The 26,354-nt window shown below is 32.0% G+C and overlaps 1 protein-coding gene across 1 annotated transcript; it reads right to left on the bottom strand.

Annotated features, from left to right (window-relative positions):
• Positions 1-3,887: 3,887 nt before the first annotated feature.
• Positions 3,888-23,388, bottom strand: LOC139488975 (UNC93-like protein MFSD11). Its single transcript, XM_071274971.1, has 15 exons — positions 23,216-23,388; positions 21,406-21,470; positions 19,173-19,280; positions 18,263-18,342; positions 17,266-17,362; positions 16,127-16,360; positions 15,407-15,444; positions 14,317-14,382; positions 13,533-13,658; positions 12,821-12,989; positions 12,286-12,349; positions 9,481-9,552; positions 6,570-6,729; positions 4,354-4,716; positions 3,888-4,014 (listed from the first exon to the last, which is right to left on the bottom strand). Exons 1-13 carry the CDS (start codon positions 23,312-23,314, stop codon positions 6,571-6,573), a joined length of 1,377 nt encoding a protein of 458 aa, XP_071131072.1. The 5' UTR covers positions 23,315-23,388; the 3' UTR covers positions 3,888-4,014; positions 4,354-4,716; position 6,570.
• Between the last annotated feature and the right edge of the window lie 2,966 nt (positions 23,389-26,354).

Below are 26,354 nucleotides of genomic sequence, written 5' to 3'. Positions count from 1 at the left end.
ATGGAATCACTTTAATTTTAATTCAAAATATACATCAGACATATTATTTCTATGAAGTTTTGACACAATTGTTGTCGTAACAAACTTTAAACAGAGAACAGTTTTTTAAAGCTGAATTCAAAAACCTTTATCATTAATATACACAAAATTTAATAAATGCATGTTTGGAAACCTTTGCTCTGGATGCTGTCCTTTGATCTATGAGAAAGCTTGTCCAAATGTTTAAATAAAACAATAATTATAGTTCATGTACTTGATTTCTAAAAACTTTAACCTCTTTATGTGAAGTGAACAAAAATAATTCCATTCGTCAGTAAAATAAAGGAAAATTAAATTTTCTATTATTTTACTGGGTTTTGTTGTAATCAGGTTTGAAAAAGTTATTTCTGTTAAAAACAAAATGTCACAACAGACTGACTTAATTTAATGTTGAGGTCCAAGAAATGACTGGATGTAAAATTGCTACAGTTGGCTTTCATAGCAACATGTTGCAGGATCAATGAGTATGGTTCAATTAGGTAAATGCATCAATACCATCAAAAAATAATAAATTTTCATGTATATTTCATACCATTGTAGTTATTAACCTTGTTCAGCAAACTCAAATGAAATTTTAAAAAAAAGCTATATTTTTTAAATATTTTATTACCAAGGTTATAGGAATGTTTAAGACTAAGTATATTATTTCATATCACAAAAGCAATCTCAACTAAGTTATATGTAAACATAAGATTTCAAACAAATTTACATACAGGTATCGACAAATTTAATCAGAGTTCTTGAAAAGTAGGGGTACAAAGGTTTTGATGACCAAATTTTGAAAGGACACACAGTTTGGGTATTTTGCAATAGAAATAAAAGTGACCAGCAGATTTCTTCAAGGACCACCAGGGGTAAAAAAAAGGTTTCAAGAGCTCTAATTAAATTAGATAACATATTAAAGGATTAACACAAAACACAAGTTGAATCTAAAATATATCATTCATTTTAACAATGGATTTAATTGTCTCACAAATTTCCGGTTTGCAAAGGTCGGACTTATTGCTAGGACAAGTTGCAGTTTGCTTTTTTTTAATTTTTAAAGCTTAACTACTTCATGTACAAAGATAATGGAGAAAGTAAATATTTTCTAATTTGATAAATCCCATACTGTCCAATGGTACTGCTTCTATCAATTGTCTAAAATCCTTAACTACCGTTGGGTCTGATAAATATAAAAAAAAAAAGATTTGGTATGATTGCCATTGAGACAAATGTCCACAAGAGATCAAACAGTAATTAACAGCTATCGGAAGGAATAGGTCACCATACAGCCTTCAACAATGAGTAGAGCCCATACTGTAATTGGTAAACTTGAAAGTCTATTTCAAGGGTACCAATTTTCATGGATGAGGGAAAAAATGTAACTATTTGAAGTATAACTGATTTCATGGATTTGTCAAAGTTGGCATGTATTTGTTTAGGGGCTGAAGGTAGCCTCTGGATGTAGGTATTTCTCGCTGCATGGAAGACCTGTTGGTGACCTTCTGCTGTTCTATGGTCGGGTTGTTGTCTCTTTGGCACATTTCCCATTACCATTCTCAATTTTATAAGAACCTATATAAAGTTTGTACAATATTGAACATTCAAATTTGTAGTTCACCTTTACACATAAAATCTATAAAACTTGGTATCCAAAGTAGGACAGGACAACCGTAAACATAATGACATATCAAAAGAAAATTCCACAACATTAGCAAAATTGGTCCGCCATAAATCAAATAACTAACACAATAATCAATACAATAATATAATGAATAGACATATAGATTCTTACATTGATACCAGTGGATTATCGAATTTATCCAATCGAGATAGTTAAATTATCAATCTAAAGTCCGAGGCTCGGCGAGGACTTTTAAAATTTATAATTGTACTATCGAGATTGGAAAAATCCGATAATCCACGAGTAACTATGTAAGAATCTGTTTCTCTATTGATTAAAAAATAAATTTTCCTTTTTTGTTATATAAAAATCCCCTTCGAGTGCCTTTCACATTCCACGACGTTGTCAATTTCATTAATACCTGTTAGCATATTTTGATTCATCCAGTTAGCTAAAAAGGTTAGGACCTTTGAAACCATCCAATGATCTTTTGAGATCACCGGCAACCACACGTTGATTAAATTTTTTTATACAATGGGTTCGAAAAAGGATAAATTTCCATAGAATTAGAGATATAGAAATATATAATTTGACAAAATAGTTCACATGACAATTAAGAGACATCTTTTTCCTACAAATTATTATTGGTCTAATGCTTCTTTCTCAAAACGCAAGCACAAGGACCTATATTGGTCATCTGATGAAAGTAATTAATTTATGGGAATTATGTTGTTTTAAATTTTAGCTACAAAGTCCCTTTATACAGTGGCTTCATAATAATTTGTTGGGTACTATTTTTTTTACTTTTAAGGATGTACTTAGGTGATCTAAGGTAAAATTAAATAAATCGAAAATTCAAAATAATACTTTAAGCTGGAAGAGTATTAGTTAAGGATCAAAATAAGCTAACAATATTGATAGGTCATGGAGCTCCTTTTCGAGAAATTTGATTTATAAAATATGGCGGAAAAAAGGCTGACTCAGACTTTTATCTTATATTTGCATTGGTATTATTTGGGTCTCAAATCAAAAGAAAGTAAATCAAGAATCTGCTTAAATTTTGTCAAATGACCTTTTATGAGCTCTTAAGTCTTATGTTAAAAGATAAATAGTTGTCATGGGTCAAAATATTTTACCTTGTATCGTATGGAAAAACACTGAGGAGTCCGAACATTAGACACTTATTCCAAAACATCACCTAAGTACACCCTTAATGAAATATTTTTGAAAAGCTTGTATATATGGAATTGTCTTACCCCGCTAAAATGCAAACTTTTCAACAGACTTTAATAGCCTGTACATATGTTGTGCAGGGTTAGGAGAGGGTAGATACATCAAGATTGATTAGCAGAAGTTCCAAAGGAATCTAAAGGAGTAAGTTTGGTAAGGGCCATATTTGGCTCCAATTATAAAGTTCATAGTTACAAGACAATAAATGTTTCAAGTTGCCTTAAAGACATGTGAGAAAGTTAAATCTGTTTTTGTCAAAGTTTAATTCTGACACGTTGATTTTTACATCCCAAAAAGATCAAAATATGGGATTTTTGTGAAATTTGACAAAATCAGCTGGATTTTAATCAAATTAAGGATCAGGAAACATAGAGCGCAGGCGTCGACAAACTTAATATTCAAATAAGACATGTGAAATGTCTTCACAAACATTATATTAAAAGATCTTTGTTATCGACGTATGCGCTCTATGTTTCCTTTCCCCAATAATCTATGGAAATTTATCCATTTTCATTGATTTTTCGTGAAAAATCAACATGAGTGAGTACAACTTGTGACTTCATAATGAAACACAGAAACGTAAAGTTTTCAACAAATGGCTTATTTCCTATCTAGTCACTGTATTAGCTATAATTTATTGTGATATTGGTCAATAAATCCAAATTTGAAATTGACGCTAAAAAAGGGGGCCATTTTAGGACCTTACCGAACATACTCCTTTAATGTCATTTCCTTGCTCAATTTACTCATAGAAACTGAAATAATAAATACAATAATAATAAAAAGTCTTCTTCTCACTATTGGAATAAATGACATGAGACCCTGGACTTGCCTTCAAAAGTCCTTATGGAGAACCATGACCAATGAAAATAAAGATATCCATGGTATTACAACCAAGTTACAAAGTAAGAAAAATTAATTCTGAACTACAAAAATATTTTCAAACTGACAACAAAAAAAACATAACATATAACATTTTTTTATTTGTTTAACCATAATACTGTAACATCAATTTTGGCTAAAATTCCATTTTCATTATGGAAAATTCACAATATTTACAACCTTTGTACAAGTGTATAAGTCAAAAAATAATTGAAGCAATACTGTAAATTCAGAAATTATTGCGTGCACTCATTATTCTAATGCAACAACATTTGCAACGTTCATTTTGATTGGATAACGTCACTTATTTACATGGCATCAATTGACAATTGATGCTATCGGAGGTACGCGCAAGCGCAGACGGCATATGACAGATTTTAAATACATGTTTTAATGTTGTTTTCTGACAGTTTCATTAGAATGGAGATAACAATATTGTATTTTAAGCTCCGACGGCATCAATTGTGGATTTGATGGTCGCAAATACCCGTTTACTGTCTCCGCTAACGCGTCGCCAGTAAACTGAATTTGCGACCATCAAATCCCCAATTGATGCCGTCGGAGCTTAAAATACAATACAGTTATCTCCTAATTGCGATTTTGTCATTTAAGAACTATTAATGCAATTTAAATTTTTACGATTTTGAGAAAAATCCTGTTTAATTCATATAAAATATTTCAAAATGCAAGTTTAAATTATTGCGTTTACGTCTCAGTCGCATTTTTAGCAATAATAAAAACCTTGTAATAATTTCTGAATTTACAGTATATCAAGGTCCACTATATATATATATATATATATATATATTTCTATTGTACTTATTGCACCAATGTTTTTATTGCACAAACACATTTAATACACATCTCCTCAAATATACATCCACAGCCTAACAACATAAATATCACAGTCAATTAAGGCAAAAGGTAAGTATGGTTGCCATGGTTACACAACTTACATTCTGAAAAAAAAGACTAGAAATATTTACTAATAAAATTGAGAATGGAAATGGGGAATGTATCAAAGAGACAAACATACATATAGGACCAACCAGGTAAGGCAATATGATATCTCAAGTACAAGAGGGAGTCAAGAACAGGGAAAAGTAAGCGAAATTCTCAATTTACATAGATAATTTGTTAACCCAAGTACCGTTGCTGTGTAAATGTATTCATTAATTTTTGTTGTTTTCACTTTTATGGTTAGATAAAAAAATTATTAAAGAGTTCATTTGTAGTTTTCTCGTACTAACTAAAGGTATTTATGTCAGCTGTTTTCAAAAAGGAACATATTACCAAAACAGATGAAGTTAATGGTAGAAAAGGCATTTTATAAGAGACCATACTCACATAAGTGTTCACTCTACTTTCACTCAACACACACAAAAAAGAGATGTGGAAATTTGTGATTTTTGACAAATGCTTAATCAAATCACAAGGTTTGTACTTACATGAGCAACATGAAGGATGCCTTAACAGCAGGATCTGCTTACCCTTCTAGAGCACCTAAGATCCTCCCCTGGTTTGTACTTACATGAGCAACATGAAGGATGCCTTAGGAGCAGGATCTGCTTACCCTTCTAGAGCACCTAAGATCCTCCCCTGGTTTGTACTTACATGAGCAACATGAAGGATGCCTTGGGAGCAGGATCTGCTTACCCTTCTAGAGCACCTAAGATCCTCCCCTGGTTTGTACTTACATGAGCAACATGAAGGATGCCTTAGGAGCAGGATCTGCTTACCCTTCTAGAGCACCTAAGATCCTCCCCTGGTTTGTACTTACATGAGCAACATGAAGGATGCCTTGGGAGCAGGATCTGCTTACCCTTCTAGAGCACCTAAGATCCTCCCCTGGTTTGTACTTACATGAGCAACATGAAGGATGCCTTAGGAGCAGGATCTGCTTACCCTTCTAGAGCACCTAAGATCCTCCCCAGGTTTGTACTTACATGAGCAACATGAAGGATGCCTTAGGAGCAGGATCTGCTTACCCTTCTAGAGCACCTAAGATCCTCCCCAGGTTTGTACTTACATGAGCAACATGAAGGATGCCTTAGGAGCAGGATCTGCTTACCCTTCTAGAGCACCTAAGATCCTCCCCAGGTTTGTACTTACATGAGCAACATGAAGGATGCCTTAGGAGCAGGATCTGCTTACCCTTCTAGAGCACCTAAGATCCTCCCCTGGTTTGTACTTACATGAGCAACATGAAGGATGCCTTAGGAGCAGGATCTGCTTACCCTTCTAGAGCACCTAAGATCCTCCCCAGGTTTGTACTTACATGAGCAACATGAAGGATGCCTTAGGAGCAGGATCTGCTTACCCTTCTAGAGCACCTAAGATCCTCCCCAGGTTTGTACTTACATGAACAACATGAGGGATGCCTTAGGAGCAGGATCTGCTTACCCTTCTAGAGCACCTAAGATCCTCCCCAGTTTTTGGAGGGTTCATGTTGCTCAGTTTTCAGTTTTCCATGTAGTTTTTTTGTACTGTTGTATGATTGTCATTTTCTTTTTAGTCATTGTGTTGTCAGTTTATTTTCAACTTATGAGTTTGAATACTCCTTTTGTATTCTTTGATCTTCTTTTCTAAGACTAAACACTAATCTGGTGTTTACTAATGAGTAACATCGTTTGACCTGAGTACAATCGACTTAAACTACATCATTGAACAATCGGTTCTTACTGTGACGCAATAACATATGCATTGTGACATAGGAAATTTATGGGAAAGTTTATAAAATCAAAAGTCATCTGTTGTTACTCCACTGGATAAGAGAGAGACACTGTGTCCCTGTTGATCTCCTAAACCTTACCTCAAATAGTCTGGTACCCTTCTCTGACTGCCTTGTTGCTACCCCACTCAACAAGACAGAAACAATAAGTCCCTACAGTTCCTAAGACAACTAGTATTAACAACTGCCACTGTAGTATGAGGTAGTCACTGTAGAAAAATCCAGCAGCTGCTGCTATTGACTGAAAGAATAAATTAATTGCTTTATTTACTGAGGGTAACATCATTAGTTGTTTTCTTGGGAACAGGTGAACCACAAATTTTAAATGTCAACCAACAAGTGAAACTGCGAGCTACTGCTCACTGATGATACCCCCGCTGCAAGTGGATAATATTTATAGTGTAAAAATATGCAAGTGTTCGGTAAACAGGAAGTTGTCGAGTGATGAATCTGAAAACGCATCACACGGTATAGCTGACTTATAAAAATCCTGAAACCAAATTTCAGAAATCCTTGTATTGTAGTTCCTGAGAAAAATGTGACGAAACTTTTTAACTTGGTTATCATGTGTAAAATCATACAAGTGTTCGGTAAACAGGAAGTAGTCGAGTGATGAATCTGAAAACGCATCACACGGTATAGCTGACTTATATAAATCCTGAAACCAAATTTCAGAAATCCTTGTATTGTAGTTCCTGAGAAAAATGTGACGAAAATTTTCAACTTGGCTATCATGTGTAAAATCATACAAGTGTTCGGTAAACAGGAAGTTGTCGAGTGATGAATCTGAAAACGCATCACACAGTATAGCTGACTTACATAAATCCTGAAACCAAATTTCAGAAATCCTTGTATTGTAGTTCCTGAGAAAAATGTGACGAAAATTTTCAACTTGGCTATCATGTGTAAAATCAGACAAGTGTTCGGTAAACAGGAAGTTGTCAAGTGATGAATCTGAAAACGCATCAAACGGTGTGGCTGACATATATAAATGTTGATACCAAATTACAGAAAGGGTGGATGTGTAGTTCCTGAGAAAAATGTGACGAAAGTTTCATGGGACGGACTGACTGACGGACGGACTGATGGACTGACTGACGGACGGACTGATGGACGGACTGATGGACGGTACGACTGACAGACAGAGGTAAAACAGTATACCCCCCCTTTTTTAAAGCGGGGGTATAATAATTACAAAATTTCTATATTTTGTAAGCAGACTTTAGCAAAGATGATCTCAAGTTAGAATAGCCTTCAAATTTAAGAATGTATTGCAGATTTAGAAATTATTGAAATATCTTTATTATTGAGGATAAAAAAAAGGGTGAGTATTGCAATACATTTGTAATGAGAACTCACATTCTGATATCAGATATATATATATCTGTATGTAAGTATGTATTTTATCAAGAAACTGCAATAATTAATCTAAAATAAAATTGAGAATGGAAATGGGGAATGTGTCAGAGACAACAACCCGACCATAGAACAGACAACAGCAGAAGGTCACCAATGTGTGCATTTATGTGTAAATGAGTTGTCTTAAATCAAAATAATTTCTAAATTTGCATTATTAAAATGAGGGTAGTAATGCCCTTTAACGTCAGGCTTCAGTCAAACTGGTTAAAATTTTACTGTGATTTGTCAAAATATCCTTTTCGGGATTCTTCAGAGGTCTCATTACCATCATTTTTGGAAAAACAAGAATGTGTCCTCAGTACACGAATGCCCCACTCGCACTATCATTTTCCATGTTCAGTGGACCATGAAATTGGGGTAAAAACTCTAATTTGGCATTAAAATTAGAAAGATCATATCATAGGGAACATGTGTACTAAGTTTGAAGTCGATTGGACTTCAACTTCATAAAAAACTACCTTGACCAAAAACTTTAACCTTGAGCGGGACAGACGGACGAACGGACAGTTGGACAGACGAACGGACGGACGGACGAACGGACAGACGGACGAACGGACGCACAGACCAGAAAACATAATGCCCCTCTACTATCGTAGGTGGGGCATAAAAATAACGTGATTTAACAGTTGATGTTTTTATTGTCTAAAAAGAAAGTGAACATTTTATTGTCATACTCTAAAAACAAGAGTGCACACACTGAAATGTCTCGCCTTCTATACTAATCATTGATATTATGTTGATAGTCCTAAGTATAAAGCTAAGCTTTATTACAACTGTCACATAAACTTAACATTAACCAAGATAACTAAACAAAGACCAACGAACCTTGAAAAAGAGGTCCAGGTCAGATGAACCATGCCAGGCAGACAGGTACAGCTAACAATGCTTCTATACAACATATATAGTTGACACATTACTTATAGTTTAAGAAAAATAGACCAAAACACAAAAACTTAACTATAACCACTGAACCATGAAAATGAGGTCAAGGTCAGATGACACCTGCCAGTTGGACATGTACACCTTACAGTCCTTCCATACACCGAATATACTAGCCCTATTGCTTATAGTATCTGAGATATGGACTTGACCACCAAAACTTAACCTTGTTCACTGATCCATGAAATGAGGTCGAGGTCAAGTGAAAACTGTCTGACAGACACGAGGACCTTGCAAGGTACGCACATATCAAATATAGTTATCCTATTACTTATAATAAGAGAGAATTCAACATTACAAAAAATTTGAACTTTTTTTTCAAGTGGTCACTGAACCATGAAAATGAGGTCAAGGACATTGGACATGTGACTGACGGAAACTTCTTAACATGAAGCATCTATATACAAAGTATGAAGCATCCATGTCTTCCACCTTCTAAAATATAAAGCTTTTAAGAAGTGAGCTAACGCCGCCGCTGTAGTCGCCTGATCACTATCCCTATGTCGGGCTTTCTGCAACAAAAGTTGCAGGCTCGACAATTACTGTTAACATCTTTTGGCAAGAATTTTTACCGTTATTCGTCGTGAAGGTACCCCCATTACGACCCTCTAATATTGCAAGTTGAAAAACTTACTTGTACAAATTTAAATATGGCAAAAGCAGGAGAGCTGTCTTCTGGAAACATGAAGCCAAGTATGGAATAAAGCTAAAAAGGAAATGTGAAAATTTTTAAATGCAATGGATTGGTTTTGTCATTACAGAGCTGTGGGATTAAACTTGGGGACCATCTCAAAATACAAATTAAATCAAATGGTTATATCTAGTATTTGTTTGATATTAAAAGTGTGTTGATCTATTGATACTGAAATGTACCCATATCTACTATTGTTTATCTTTCATCAGGAAAGGGCTAAAAAATATTTGGAAATGGTCCTTTACAATGCATATTGCGTGACTCAGCCTTCATGTGTGAAAACTGATAACTTACTTGAATAAAATAAAATAATGCAAAAGGTGGTGAACTGTCTTCTGCATACTTATCCATTAGTAAAGAAAAAATCTAAAATAGAGAAGTGCTCAGATTCTGAGCAGAAAATGATATCAAATCATCTTAAGGAAATCTGAAAACAAATTTTAAAATAAAAAGCCAAAAATAGAGGAAACTTATCTTTGTTATCAATGAAAGGACATGTGGGGTATATTTTCATGAGACATAGCAATCAAATAATCATTCTAATGCAATTTGTATGTAACAATTTTTTTCATTGGCTAAAAGTTGCCGTCAAATCCACAGTTGACCAGGCGTAACTAAGGAGGGACAACCATTTTGAAATGATTGAATCAACAAATGTTCGATTACTACCATATAATCTAAAATAAAACAACTCCTACCTCGAATTCGCCGTTTGAAAGTTATTTTATCCGAATTTGAAGCGTACAGGTAACGTAATAACCTCCAGTTTGTAAGTTTTTATTTGTATGATGTCACGTTTACCCATGACGTCTTTGCGCCAAAATCATTCATGAAGTTTCGCGGATTTTTTTTTATTTGTCAAATTTAGACATTTTTCCAAGTTTTATCGTATTATTTCTTTTTGAAATGCATTAGAATCAGAATAACAGTACTGTAGTTGAAGAGTTGCCACCGTCAATTTTGATTTGACGGTCGCAAATCTCCGTTTTAATGTCTCCGCTACGCGTCGCCAGTATAACTGCATTTGCGACCGTCAAATCTACAATTGACGGTGGCAACTCTTCAACTACAGTACTGCTATTCCTTAAGTGACATAAAGAGGGAAAGATTCCATCTATAACCATATACAGTCAAACCTGCTTCAGAGATCACCTGTATCAACCAAAAACCTGTGTTAAAAGACCACTAATTTTAGATCCCTCTGTAGTACATTTCATATAAATTGAACCTGTATTAAAAGACCACCTCTCTAAACAGACCACTTTTTTGCTCTCCCTTAAGTGGTCTCTTAAAACAGGGTTGACTGTTCAATAGCCTATTCAATATGCTTTCATTATATTTGCATGCTTTTTCATTTTTATGAAATAGTATTTGCATGATGCTCCATGATGGTTATTATGTAATAGTGGGTTAAAGAGCTCACCAGAGCTCATGTTCTGTCTGTTATAATGTATATATAAGCCTACTCTAAATAAAACTTACTATGTCAAGCTCACAAATCTATTATTTAACATAAACTATCAAAGAACTGCATTTGACAAAAACGTTCACCACAAAGGATGTGTCATGTTGACACAAAGCCTTGAAAGGATATGTCATGTTGACACAAAGGATGTGTCATGCTGACACAAATGATGTGTCATGTTGACACAAAGGATGTGTCATGTTGACATAAAGGATGTGTCATGTTGACACAAAGGATGTGTCATGCTGAGCATGTTGAGGGTGTTTCAAATACAAAATAATAAAATTAAATTGTGATGGTATTCTTAATGAAAATATCTGTGGAACAGTAAATAAGAAAAGATGAGGACATCCATCCCCAAAATGCATTTAATTTTATAAAGATTCCACTTATACTGGATTTACTGGTAGTTTTTTTAGGTTGTTAGGTTGCTGTCTCTTACACCAAAATGGCTTTTACTTTTTTTGACTGTATAGGTAAAATTATCCAAAGCTTTCAATTGTTTTTTTGCATTGTTCTTTAAATATCCTAAAGACAGTACTCTACTATTATTTTATACAGTAAATTTGATTCACAGGTTTTGTGCTAAAAATAAATATCTTCTGTCCCAAATCAGAAACTTAACCAGTGATTAGCTAATGCCATTTCTGAATGCTTTATTATTTTTTGGAATACAATGTACTTTGTTACAGTAATGATTTTTGATAATTTTTAATAAATTATATTCACAACTTACATAGAAAAGTGAATATTTAGAGACATATTGGATCTTTTCCTTTCAATGTGATTTGACTATGAAATATAATTTACCTTGTTTTAAAAACAATAAAAGGGATGGTTTTAGCAATCCAATTTCAGAGCATTCAATTTCTTTATAACAAATATTTGAGTAGTTCCTACAAATAAAGTATACATGTCCCAGTTCGTACAATATTCCAGATCTTGTATTATCTATCATGATTTCTTTGATAGACGTTTGCCGCTTTCAAGGAAGATATCAAACCATTTGGAAAATTTAAAGGCAACCTTTAGAATGGTTTACAGATGCCTTCATGAGTAAGTTGGCTGTGATGTATGAATTCGAATTTGTTGCTACTAAGCATTAAATAAGTAACACTCAATCTATCTAAATTCTTGATCCACTAGTAACCACGACATAAAATTAATCAATTCTAAAAATTATTGTTGATCAACTGATTCACCGAAAAAAGTCCTACTCATAAATGTTTTTATTTTATACTTTTAGATTATATATTCATAGCTTATGTTAAAATTCTTACCTGAGTATTAAAACTACTGTCTCCAAAACCCAGTAAAAATGAACACAAAATGGCAATATATTTACTGAAATAAAAAATGGTATATTGATTAATTTTTACATATTAAGTTATGTAAATGAGATGAAGACTGATTGAGCAAATGAAATCACTTGAAAAAAGAAAAAATGATGAAAAAATGATGTGAAATTGCTATGTACATGTACTGATAAGTTCAAATGAATTTAAAGCAATTTAAAGCTATTTTCCTAGTCAGAAATTATTTATTCACTTTAATAGCTTTAAACTGTCTGAAGTTATTTCAAACATGATTATAAACTGTTCTCAATGAAGAATTGAGAATGTTTAACCCCACCACATTTTGTTTGTGCCTATCCTAAATTAGGAGCCTGTATTTCAGTGGCTGTCTTTTATTACTTTATATCATATTTGTTTTTCATTTCTTGTTTTTTACATTAAAATCAGTCTGTTAGTTGTTTTTTTTTAGGTTTAATTGTTCTACATTTGTCATTTTAAGGCCTTTAATTCATAAACTTACTTTGATACTAAATATGTAGCTTCGTCTGATAACTTTAATGGCGATTCACTTGGAAGGTTTATAAATATCAGAAAAAAGGCAGCCATGTGTAGAACATATCCTAATACCACTATTGGATCTCTACCATGCCTGTTTGTCCTCTTTCCAAATAAACCAAATATACCTCCACCTGAAAAAAATCATATTTCAAATTGAATTTGTGAGATTATCTCCCCTGCCATATTGGTAAAAATGTTCTATATGTAGATTTTTTTATAGGTCAAGTTTGTACCATGATGCCAATGTTTGGATTTCGTTCAGTAAGTGTTTTATTATATCGAAAAAAGACAACAGACAATACATGGCGGTGATAAATCAACTTTCCCAATATATAAAGCAGAAACCTAACCATAACGTTTACTTTGTAAATATTCTGAAATGCTAAGGCTACATCTTGCACTGACGTCCACCTTAGATACAATAGGTAAAAAGCATTGTCGGTTCTCCAGCGGTATTTTTCAACAAAATCATCCAATCCTGTAGCTGCATTGGAAATTCCGTGAAATATAATGACGCTTGCGATCAAATAGTTTCTTCCAGGTCCAATAGTTGGAAACTTTTGACCAGTCCAATAGTTCAACGCTTGCAGTTTGAAAAAATAGTCAAAATATTGTGTACTTATTTTATGTAGTAAATGATAACTGAGGTATAATAAATAACAATGTGTACTAACCTAAAATTTCACCAGCACCAATAAACATGCCAGAAATTCCAAGCAGGCCTTTTGCTTCATTTCCAAAATGAGCATTATTTGATATACATGTTCCATATACACCACTAAAAAATGTCAGTTCTATTCCTAAAATAAGATAAACAATGTTAACTTTCCCTTCACTCTTTCTATAAAGTGCATTACGTCACATTTACATAACTATACTGGTTTAAAGTTTAAAAATTTAAAAGTCAATACTTCAAACAGACAGTATATGTTTGCAATAATTATTATTTAAGATCCCTTTTTCAGTTTGTGTCTGTTTTGAAAACTTAATTCCAGTATTGTCTTGAAATCATTACACAAATGCATACAAAGATCCTACTTTGAACAGGATGGATACACAGTGTATTATTGACAAAATCACCCAAAATATTCCATTAAAATGTATTTGGGAGGGTTTGAAGGGAAGTTTAATTATTGAATGGTGGTTCGAGGGTATTTTTTCAGTATGCGTTTATTATCACGATGCAAAATTATCTAAAAAATTATATTCTTGGTTGTAGGGATATTTTGTAAGTCAATTCCTACCCTTCCACATACATTTTAATAGAATAACCCGAACAAGGCAACAAAGTAATAACTATGAACAAAAGAGGACGCATGTTTTTTGTCTAGCGTTCACATTTCTCCCACTTTTATGTTAAATGTTAGATAGGCATACAATTTTCTCATTAAAAAGGGGAAATTGTAATGTCTGTCCAGTTCAAAATTAACAATATCTACACCACATTTTTATACTAACCTGTGTAAGCTATTGCTACACTCAGCAATAACATTTCCCTGGTCTTTAATAAGCGAAATGATCTGACTGCAAAGGAAAAGGCAAAAATCAATAAAAGTATTGTTCAATCAATATTTCAACTAAAAATGAAATCAATAAAGGCTATATTTTTTTAATATAGGCATTCAGGGACTACGCAATACAACAAGCCATCTGACAAACATAAATATCCTTTCAGTTATGTTGTGAAAATTTATATCATGTCCATTGTTCAACTCTTTTTTATTTCGAGGTGTATTCACAGCTAAGTTCACACAAATGTTTTGAGGTTTCTGAGATTTTATACATTTTTCTTGTATCCACAGTCTTATTTGTCCGAATTTACAAGTTGGGCCAACGTCAGGCGAAAGAAAACAACTATAGGTCACCGTACGGCCTTCAACAATGAGCAAAGCCCATACCACATAGTGAGTTATAAAAGTTTCAAAACTTTAAAACAAACAAAATTATAAGGAATCATCTTATTCATGTTATCATGTAAGTGTATACTTGATCTTTGCCTTAATTTCTGTAATGCCCTGTTTTTTCTGTAATGGCCTTGTTTTTCTGTAATGGCCCGGTATTAATGCACGGTTTGTCTGTATAAATCACAGTTAGGGTTTTTAATAAAGTTAATAAAATAAATGTGTAAAGAGTATAATACTTTTTTGTATTTTTTTTAATTTAGTAACCAGCAACCAACATTAAAGAACCATATATAGGGATCACTGTTCATCCTGTTTTTCAACACATAACTTCTGTGAACTTAATACCTTGGATATTTGGTATATTAACACATACACTTTTATTCAGTTGGTTAATAAATGTATTAAGAAATGGGTGTTTTTATAATGGCTCTGTTATATGTTCTAGGTCAGTAATAATGGCCTCGGATGTCTGTAATGGCCCTCGGCGTTGCCTCGGGCCATTACAGACTTCCTCGACCATTATTACAGACCTTGGACATATAACAGGGCCATTATAAAAACACCCATTCATTAATACTATAGTAATGTACACCATATTTAACTACATTTAGAATTTTTTTTTACCTATTGTTACAAAAACTTACCTATTGACTGCAGTGGGCTATCTTTTTTTTTAGGCTTACTAAAAAGAAAAGTTAATTCTAACTGAATTTAAAAAAAAAAATATCAACACTCGTTAAAGTTTGACTACTTTATGTTGACAATCAAATTTGTTCTGATACTTATTTCATTTAGTTTTGCACTGTCAAATTTAAAGTTTTACACATTAGAAAAAATTTGAGTTACAGTGTATTCCAAACTTTTAATCTGTTGTAAAATTGTCAGAAAGAATAAACAAATTATCTCCCTTTGTACTAGTCTGAGATAGCTCTGATAAATCAATAGGGCCATTGGTTTTTTCTTTTGAATGATTGTAAATTTTGTTATTTCATGGTTTTTTACAGCTTAATATATACAAAGTATGGGTTTTGGTCATTGTTGAAGACCATATAATGTCATATCTCTGTTTAAATCTAAGTTAATTAGTCTCTGGTGGATTGGCAATGTTAAAATATAAGCTTATCTTTATATTACATATTTTTATACTGTGGATTAATTATTATTCGTTGGATAGCAATTTTCATGTGTTTCGTGGATACATGTGAACCACGAATTCAAATGTTCAACGAATTACAAATTTTCTATAGGCTTTCTATGTAGAGATTTGCAAAACCACGAAATCAAATATCAACAATTAAGCAAGTTTTCTTCAATCCACGAAAATTAGTACCCAAGAAAATAAATAAATCAACAGTTTAACATACTCTATATTTAAACTGGATTCTGTATTTAAACTAGGATCTGACGATTCTGTAGATTTAGGAAGATTGACTAGATCATTCACATCTGAAGTCCTTTTGTTCCGTAAAATCAGGAAACACAAGGTTCCAGCCACTGCAGCTCCACTTAAAGCTGTATATAACTTAGTTCTCTCCCCTGAGGTTATGTTAGCACTTCCTTTCAACACAAAATAACTGTATATGTTTCCAAATAATAAACTGAAAAATAATTGAAGAAATAGTATAAAAGCATACAAAAATAAATGTACCTTATTACTAATTAGTGATGACACACCTGATTTTAGTGGGTGGGTCCTATACTTCTTCATTGAGAAGACATTTCTTAAACAGGCACTAGCTACAATATGTATAAAAAATCTAAAATATGATTTTCTTGCAAGTGAATAATTCAATCCTCATTGAATATGGCATGTGAACTTCAATTTAACCCTTAGCTAAGGATGGATGTCATGTGAATTGTATGTGTTAAGTTATTTAAAGGAAATGAATGTCAACATTGACGGTGAAACAGAGGTAAATCATTTGATTGACTGATTTGATCCACAAAAAATCATTCTTATACAAGTAAAAACGATGATATACATAATATTTTTATTTATTATTATATTATTACAGACCTAGAAAAATCCAATAGCACAAGTTTGCTTAATCTGTTTATATCTATATTTATGTTTACATCGCTTATACGGTCATCTGATGACTTTTGAGGTCAACTTGATAGTTAATTAGATGGCATCTAGACAAAAATACACACAAAACGAAGCTACATATTATCATGCCCATACCCAAGTATGAGAATTTGAAATAAATCGATTAACATGAATTTGACAGCTCATGCCCCTTTAAAATTCAATAGTGTAAATTGGGTTTACAGAAAGTGAATAATGGTCAAATGTGATGAAGATCATGATGATGGGCTTTGCTCATTTTTGAAGGCCGTACTGTGACCTATAGTTGTTAATGTCAGTGTCATTTTGGTCTCTTGTGGACAGTTGTCTCATTGGCAAATTTAAAAAATTTAAAAATCGGTACATAAGTACTGAATAGAAAATAATAGGGGCTCAAATAAAAAGAATAGAGATTAAAAAGTTAATGACACATACCTGCATTGTAAAAGTGCCCAAAATATTCCACTGTTTCTAGCTACAGTGTCTGAGTCAGAATTAATGGTCAGGAAATTACCCTGAGCTGTCCAAAGAACTGTAAAATACAATAGGTTTAACCATTTTATACAAGATTACATAGGTAAGTGATTGTGCTTATTATACACCCACTTGTAATATAAAGTATTAAAAATAAAGAAAGTAGTTGTCTGGCAGATATAAAAAAAACACTCATGTAGGTAACAACTTATTACTGTCCTTCCTTTGAGTTGGCATGTAGGAATTAGCAATAAATCACAGACATACATGTATTTATCTGTTATGATGGGTCGAATATTGGTATTGTCATTGAAAAAGAAATAGGGCAGAAATGGTAGAAAGATATTAAAAGCACTGTATTTAAGTTTAAAGCTATAGACCCTAATAAAGTTACTATTTATGAGAAGTTTATGAAACCTGTGGTTCTTTTATAAAAAAACAACAAAAAGAAATAAAGAGTAAAAATACATGTTAGTCATACACATTTGAAATATAGCTTGAAATCATAAGATTTTGGTGAAAAGTTGATGCTTGTTTACCATGTTTAAAATGCAGGACAAATCCAAACAAAATCTATTTTCAGTTCAATTTAAGATTGTACCTAACAATAGAGGGAGATAACTCTCTAAAATCAGCTAAATGATTTAATCATGTTGTATTGTTTAGGAAATATTAAGCTTCTGAATGATCAAAATCAGTGTTGGTCAAACTGCTACATACACGATATATCCAAAGAAATTTTTACGAGAAAGTGTTTGGTTCAAGTTTTTTGAAATTTTTATATTTTTGTCAAAGGGTCAAAGTAATTATTTTGTCAAAATTTTATGAAAATTAAACGAGCCAAATTAATTTTAGTCAACATGTTTGGTGCCACCTTAACTAAGTACTTTCTACAGAATTAGATGCGATAACAATTTGGTGATACAGTGTCTAATACAATGTATATATGACCACTTACTTGCTGCACCAAATCCAACAAGAACAGATCCTAGGTACAGGGCCCATGTCATTGGTTTCAAAAATTGCAATATGAAAAGACTGGAAAATAATCATAATTAAACATATACTTTGTTTTACAGGTTCCTTGGAAATTTGCATGATAAAATCATAAATAAATTTTGTTAACAGAATTTTGAATTGCCTGTCCTTTGCAAATGTCTTTACTAACCATTTAAGTGTAATTTCATGCATAATGAAAATCTCATGTGTCTGTTATCTGCTCATTTACAAGCCCCCAAAGAGCAATTTTTGTAGGCCTTGAGTAAATACTTAAGATCTTTTTGCACAATCAGTTTCTTTGTTAAATTAAATTTTAATTAAGTTTTCATGTTTCATGTTTCTTTGTTGAATTAATGAGATGAAACATTGAACTCTTATAAAAAAATTATGAGCTAACCTGAGAAAAATTGTTAAGGGCATAATTTTACATCTCACAACTTAAGAATTTTTTAGGCATTGTAAAAAAAAATTACTAATACATGTATAAGTAAATTTTTGAGAAAATTAAGGGGATATTATTCAGTATAATTAACTTATATAAGTATATTTTATTTACTTCTTTAAGTAAATAAAGATTAATTGTACAAGAAGTACCCCTGACTGACAAGTGAAAAGTTTAGTTATCTACAAAACAAAGTTTAACACATCATAATTATAATCTACATAAGGAAATGCCTGTACCAAGTCAGGAGTATGACAATTGTTATCCATTCATTTGATGTGTTTTAGCTTTTGATTTTGCCATTTTAAATTGTTCCAGGAATTTGGGTTTTTTTTTTGTAACTTTACTTTTTCTACCCAGAAATACAGACCTATCATTTGCGAAACATACTACATATTGATAAATACAATATTAAAAAAATACTTACCAATACATAACAGCTCCTATTAACATTGTTATTTTTGGTCCTATAGCATCGACAACAGGTGGCGCTATCCAATTACCGAGGGAGAATACAACATAAATGATACATAAACTGAAATAAATTAGAAACATTTTCATCTCTTTATATATAAAACTAAATCTCCACAAGAGACCAAATGACACATCTAAATAAACAACTACCATGACTACATGTATACGAAACTTGTATTTTAATTCAGTTCACACATATATATTTTGTGTGTATTTATATATAACACTACAAACATAAGCTCTTATTATTTTCTTACTCTTTTTAATTAAACATGATGCTAATTAGTCTTACAATGTTTTATTGATACATCATTCATATATATATCTGTAGCCTATTGTTTCATGAGCAGAATACAATGAAGAAAATAATTTGAAAATTACACTTAAAAATCTTGACTTTTTTGTAAAGGTTGCAGCTCTGTGACTCATTTCACCAAAAATCTTACAAGAAAATAGACTCAGAATAATCAGTTTTAGTAGTAAGATTTTTTGTGAAAAGAGTCCATGCAGCTAATTTCTGGTACATCAGTATATATATGATGACTTACAGATCCAGTTTGCAGTTTTGTTCTGGGAATTTGTTTTATACAGACACATACATTTGGATACAATGTAAGATTGAATAATGAGTGTATACAGCACAGAAAGTGTGTGATTGAGTGAATGATATGACAACTGAAAAACACAAAAACCTCAATAAAATTGAGAATGGAAATGGGGAATGTGTCAAAGAGACAACAACCCTACCAAATAAAAAACAACAGCAGAGGGTCACCAACAGGTCTTCAATGTAACGAGAAATTCCCGCACCCGGAGGCGTCCTTCAGCTGGCCCCTAAACAAATATATACCAGTCCAGTGATAATGAACGCCATACTAATTTCCAAATTGTACACAAGAAACTAAAATTAAAACAATACAAGACTAACAAAGGCCAGAGGCTCCTGACTTGGGACAGGCGCAAAAATGCGGCGGGGTTAAACATGTTTGTGAGATCTCAACCCTCCCCCTATACCTTTAACCAATGTAGAAAAGTAAACGCATAACAATACGCACATTAAAATTCAGTTCAAGAGAAGTCTGAGTCTGATGTCAGAAGATGTAATCAAGTTTGTTTTCAGGTTTATTTTTAAGCCTCTTCATGGGGTTTACGATTATGTGATTTCTTGGCCATTTTTGTACCGATTATCAGGTTGTCTGCATGTTGATATCGTAAAATATCAGCTGCAAGTCATAATATGAAGCTTTTTGTCGAGTAAGCGCAGCGAAGAGATCAAAAAGCCTTCATATTATGTCGAGCAGCTGATATTTTACAATATTAATACATGCCGATAACCTGATAATCGATTTATCGGGCTGAATTTGCGTCTTTTGGAAGTATTGTCTTAGTTTCACCAGCAACCAGAAGTTGGCTTGATAAGTTCGGGTCAAACTTATCAACGTCGGTTCAAACATTATGACGTCACTGATATGTCTGGGTCAAAGTTATTAAGGCCAGGTCAACGTATTTGACGTCACAAAGCCGTGATATGGAGTTTTATTAAGAGCTGAGCAGATTGATATAGACAGTTGGACGACCGATAAATGATGATTATCTAATTACCAGACCAAATATTTCAGGATTACTTGATTATTTAATAATCTAGGACTGTTTTTTTTACTATTTGGTTATAATTTAATTTTTTATGTAACACGTCTTCTGATTGACATAATTTTGTCATGTGACCGTGAAGTCATCAACGTATTTTCATGATTAAATCCAATTTAAATTGGAATTTAGATTTAAATTATTAGGAATGACTTTAACATTTTTCTGTCTAAAGTATTCGAAATAACATAAAAAATGCGGTGCACACCTTAAATAACCCGCTATGCAGATTATTCAGTGTGCACCACATTTTTAATGTCATTTCTTCATAGACAGAAAAAATATTTCAATCAAAATTGAGAATGGAAATGGGGAATCTGTCAAAGAGACAACAACCCGACCATAGAATAGACAACAGCCATGACAGCAGAAGGTCACCAACAGGTCTTCAATGCAGCGAGAAATTCTCGCACCCGGAGACGTCCTTCAGCAAAACATTTCAAAATTTTCATTAGTTGTTAGAAAAAATTAACATGGATTTGTGAATGACATAAAACTTGCATGTACATGTCTTCCTTGCCATATATAATTGATCATACCTAGTGTAACCATCTCCATTAAATGTCCCTTTTGAATCAGCTTTTGCACTGGATATAACACTTTGCTACAAAAAAAATTCAAAAATAATATCAAATTAATTGATAGAAGTGGTGCAATTTCATGAATTTCCAATGAAACTATCTACTGTGTATACGTAATAATAAAGACCTAAAGACAAAAATATGAACTACATGTATAATGAAAACTATGAAACAAAATTTTTTACAGACATAGTCATGTTTGTTTCACCTTTTCATGCTTTTTACATGTTTAAAATGTATATTAACCTGAAATACAGTACCTCCCCTATAATTGATCTCTCCTACTTGCAGTCAGAGGTACTACTTCTACAAGTTATTTTTATTTACTTTAAGAAGTAATATTAATTTACTTATATAAGTAAATTTTTAAGATACTTATACAAGTGTATTTTATTTACTTGCATAGGTAAATTATTTTAAAGGCATAGTTATGTTCATTAGACATTCATATTTTTTTTACTTATACAACAGTAAACACAATGTGGAACATCAAACCAGATTAATGAGGCGTGTGTCCCTTTTTTTAATAATATTGCTACAATAACATTCAATTGACACCTTCAACTTTGTACATGCGTCAGACTATACAATTACTCATGCCAGAATATCATTGTAAATAGTGAACACCTGTTGAAAACTCAATATTGTCATTAATTTCCTTTAATCTTCAATCAATATGCATAAACATGATAAATATCGTAAAATGAGGCAATACACAAAATAAAATGATGAAAAATATTCACATTTTAATTATGTTTTCCTCTTGTTTGATTTCAGTTCATTGTATTTCACAATTTGTTTCTGTATTTTCCATGTTTTCTGGACAATGATGCACAAATAATGCATTACGAAGTTTCTTATATATTGTACAAAGAGAGTTTTAAAAACAAATTATAAAATAAATATATTGTTCTAATACACAAGTAAAAGTAGTATCATAATACGACAGGGTAAACGTAATACTTGCTGTTATAAATACATAATGAATAATAAAATATCATGTAAATAAATGTAGCAATTAGATCTAGGCAAGGATGTCACTATACAAATCCTTGAACTATGTTTTAATTTTTTTTTCTATCAATATTAACTTCCTTGAGGCTAAAATTGTTTTCTTTTGCATATTCTTTTAATATTTATTTGGAATAAGTAATTTTAATAAAAAAAAAATTCTTGTCGCTAAATAGTTTCTTGTCGCTTCTTGTCGCTAAAATTCTTCTTCTTGTTGCTTATTGTCGTTAATTAGTTAGACCGCTTTTGTTTGATCCAGCCTGATACTACTATAATGTGTTATAGTAGTCTCAGATCCAGCCATGCACAGTCTTTATAAAAAAATTTCCAGTTGCACATTCAGGCCAATCTGTTTAATTTTGTGGTGTATATTTCCCAGGTGCAAAACAATGTTTTTGAAAATAAATCAGGGAATATCCAACCATTTTTAGAGGGGTTTTCAACCATATGTCCCCATTTAAAGCATTGATTATAAAAAAAAAAGGAAGTTCAAACCAGTTCAGAAACCATCCCCAGATCATTCACAGTATATGCTTGACGTATAGATATACATCTACAAAAAAAGTCCTACACCTTTGCTTTCAAAAGTTGATGATACATTGTGATGAACTCTAAAAACTGACAAAAGTAAGCATATATTATATATATCTTTCTCAGATGACTGAGATGTGTATTCACGGTTTGTTTTTGTTCTATTTCGTGTGTTTGTTTGTTATTTTACAATGTTTATGAATTCTCCAAAATATAATATTCTTACTTCAGCCATTGAACTAGTTTGAAAAGCTGTGAAAAGTAACATAAATGCTATTCCTAGCATAACAATGTTGTACAGACGAATATCACACTCTGCCGCCATCTTGTTCAAAATATTGATGTCACATGATCTTGACAAATGGCAACTATAAAACACGGTCCGTAACAAATCAATGAAAAGGCGTATATAAAACGTGGACCAGGAAGTACAAATTATATGTCTCGTTTTGAGTGAGTTTCAAACATATTGATAATATTCCTCAACCATTCACTCTCAGTAATGTAAGTTAGCAAATGATTTTAAAATTTAAAATTGACAATATTTCCTGTATGGAACAAAATTTAAATGGGCACTGTGATTAGCAACCAAATCCATGTTCAGCGATATAATTCAGATTCTTGTAGTTGATTTATAGCAAAAACGTTTATCAAAATTATTAAAGGTATAGAACGAACCCTTTACAATGCATAGCTTTGATAATATGTTCGTGATGTATCAGCATTTCGTGTGTACTTTAATTTAGACGCGAACAAACCATCGAGATGATGATCTCCGAAGACTTCCGACGGTCGTATAACCCGATAAAAACATAAATATAGATATAGATAGATAACAAACTAGTACAATTGGATTGTTCTAATATGTCTGATTAATTAATTTAATGCGGATTCAATGAGGTCGACGAAATTGCGTTTCGGAATTTTAAAAGTATAATGATGTTTAAAATACATGAATGAATGAACTTTATTCTCACAAAACTACATGTCATAGTTACAGAGAAAATATATATTTACAATTACATATATGATTATATAAGCATGCACATGTGTGAACAAAACTAAACGTAACTTAACTTGGAGGACTGACTTTCACCTACAGGTACTGTTTTTATAAACTTACATAATTTTTCTAAAATGATAATATTGTCTGAATTAAATAAACTATCAAATTTGTATGTATTTGGATTTTTACAGCAATATTCAGGTAGAAATTTCTTTCTCTCTAAATCTAAAGATTTACAAGTCATTATATAATGATATTCGTCACCGATTTCACTTGAATTGCATAGATGACAGAGTCTGTCGTTTCGTGACAAGCCTCGCCATCTTCCCGTCTCAATTGGTAAACAAGACAAGACAAGACAAGACAAGACAAATACTTTATTAAAGTCTCACCACTTGTTACATATAAAATATACAGCTTTTTAAAACACAAATTAACAACAAGAGCCACTCTATAAAGAGTCATGAGAGACTATAAAACATTTTTTTTAAATTATAATACAAATACACTTAAGTCAACTATCACGAATATAAAATACATTTTCGCTTTATTAAAATTTCATAGCAGATTTTGGCAGTATAAAATACCATATTTTCATTTGTAAAAAGAAATATAAATTTCTCATTATCAGACATATGTAAAAAATTCTCATCAACAATACTAGCATGGTTAAAAATAACATTACGAATCTCTGAATATACAGGACAGTTTAACAAAACATGTTTTTCATCTTCAACGTCATCAGTACATAATCTATTTTTCAATATCAATATTCTCATAACGACCAGTTTCAATTCTGATGGGTGCTACACCGCATCTAAATTTTGCTAAAGCACTCCTGTATCTACCTGGTATATTAAAAATTAAATAATTTTCTACGCCATATACATTTTTAAACATTCTATATGTACGTAATTTATTTTTATCATCTGACATAATCTTGTCATACCATTCTCCCTTAAATTTTTCAAAACATACATTTTCAATATTCTTAACTAAATCCTTGTTCAAAATAGCACCATTGCACAAATATTCCATATTAAGTTCTTTAAACTTATTTTTTACTCTAAAATGCCAATTTTTGACTTTTTTACATGTGTTACCCCATATAAACACTTTTTTATTTACTCTATCATCATTCATTTTATTAAAACGTGTCCAGTTTCTAAAAACACTAGTCCACTGTTTGATTTTACATGGCATCCAGCCCATGTCACCATACAAAGACATATTAGGCGTGTATTTTCCTACACCCATGAAAAAACGCATGGCTCTATTTTTAATACTATTTATACATGAAAAATCACGTGTTCCCCATATAGAGGCACCATAATCTATTACAGACCATACAAGTGTATCAAATAATTTTATAAATGTACAATATTGAAATCCACCATTAGCTTTACATTTGGATATTAACAGACCCAACGATCTACTGGCGGCTTTAGCAACTGCTTTTGCCATATTATCATAGCTTAAATGCTCAGTAAACAATAAACCTAAATATGTGTATTGGGAAACAATATCTACATTGTTACCATTAAACAAAAATGAAAAATTTGATTTAGATACAGACTGTGTTCTAAAATGTACTATTTTAGATTTTTCTAAGTTAACAGTTAGGTCATTAGTACAACACCATATATTCAAAACATCTAATATTTTTTGTAAATCACTCTCATTCTCAGTGATAAAAACAAGATCATCTGCATATAACAACATGCTAACTTTATCATTTTCAATGTCTATACCTATGTTCAATTTCTTGACCACATCAACAAGATCATTTATATAAATATTAAATAATAAAGGCGAAAGGATACACCCTTGTTTTAGACCACAATTTACGTCAAACCAATCGGTTAAGTTACCATTTACTTTAACACAAGCCTGTTCATTGTTACATGTATAAAGAGAATAAAGTGATTTTAACATTTTTGAACTAATACCAAGTGTTTTTAATTTACAAAATAATAAATTTCTATTTATCCAATCGTAAGCTTTTTTGAAGTCAATGAATGTCACATATGTTGATTGTTTACGAAGTTTTCTAGTTTCTATAATAGTAACCAATGTACTTAAATGGTCAACAGTACTACGTCCTTTTCTAAAACCATTTTGCTCGTCAGATAAGAAGTCAATATCATCAAGCTTATATGTAAGTCGAGAGTTCAATACTCCACAATACAATTTGTAGGAAACTGGTGCCAAAGTTATACCACGGTACGACAAGGGATCTCTCGGATCTGATGTTGAGCTTTTTGGAATAGGCGTTATAATCCCTTTTGACCACATTGCTGGAACTTTACCAGAGTCAAAACAAATATTGAATACTCTAGTTAGTGCATTTAACATAGTT

This window comes from Mytilus edulis, chromosome 9 (assembly GCF_963676685.1).
Source record: "Mytilus edulis chromosome 9, xbMytEdul2.2, whole genome shotgun sequence".
In the NCBI taxonomy this organism is placed as follows: Eukaryota; Metazoa; Mollusca; class Bivalvia; order Mytilida; family Mytilidae; genus Mytilus; species Mytilus edulis.
The sequence above is the reverse complement of the archived record's forward strand: the minus strand, read 5'-3'. Positions and strand labels throughout refer to the sequence as shown.

Coding starts and splice junctions, on each gene's coding strand:
- LOC139488975 (XM_071274971.1), bottom strand. CDS start 23,314: ATGGCGGCAGAGTGTGATATTCGTCTGTACAACATTGTTATGCTAGGA. Junction 19,281..21,405: donor AATGGAGATGGTTACACTAG/GTATGATCAATT, acceptor AATTTATTTCAG/TTTATGTATCATTTATGTTG. Junction 14,383..15,406: donor TAGCCCACTGCAGTCAATAG/GTAAGTTTTTGT, acceptor TTTCCTTTGCAG/TCAGATCATTTCGCTTATTA.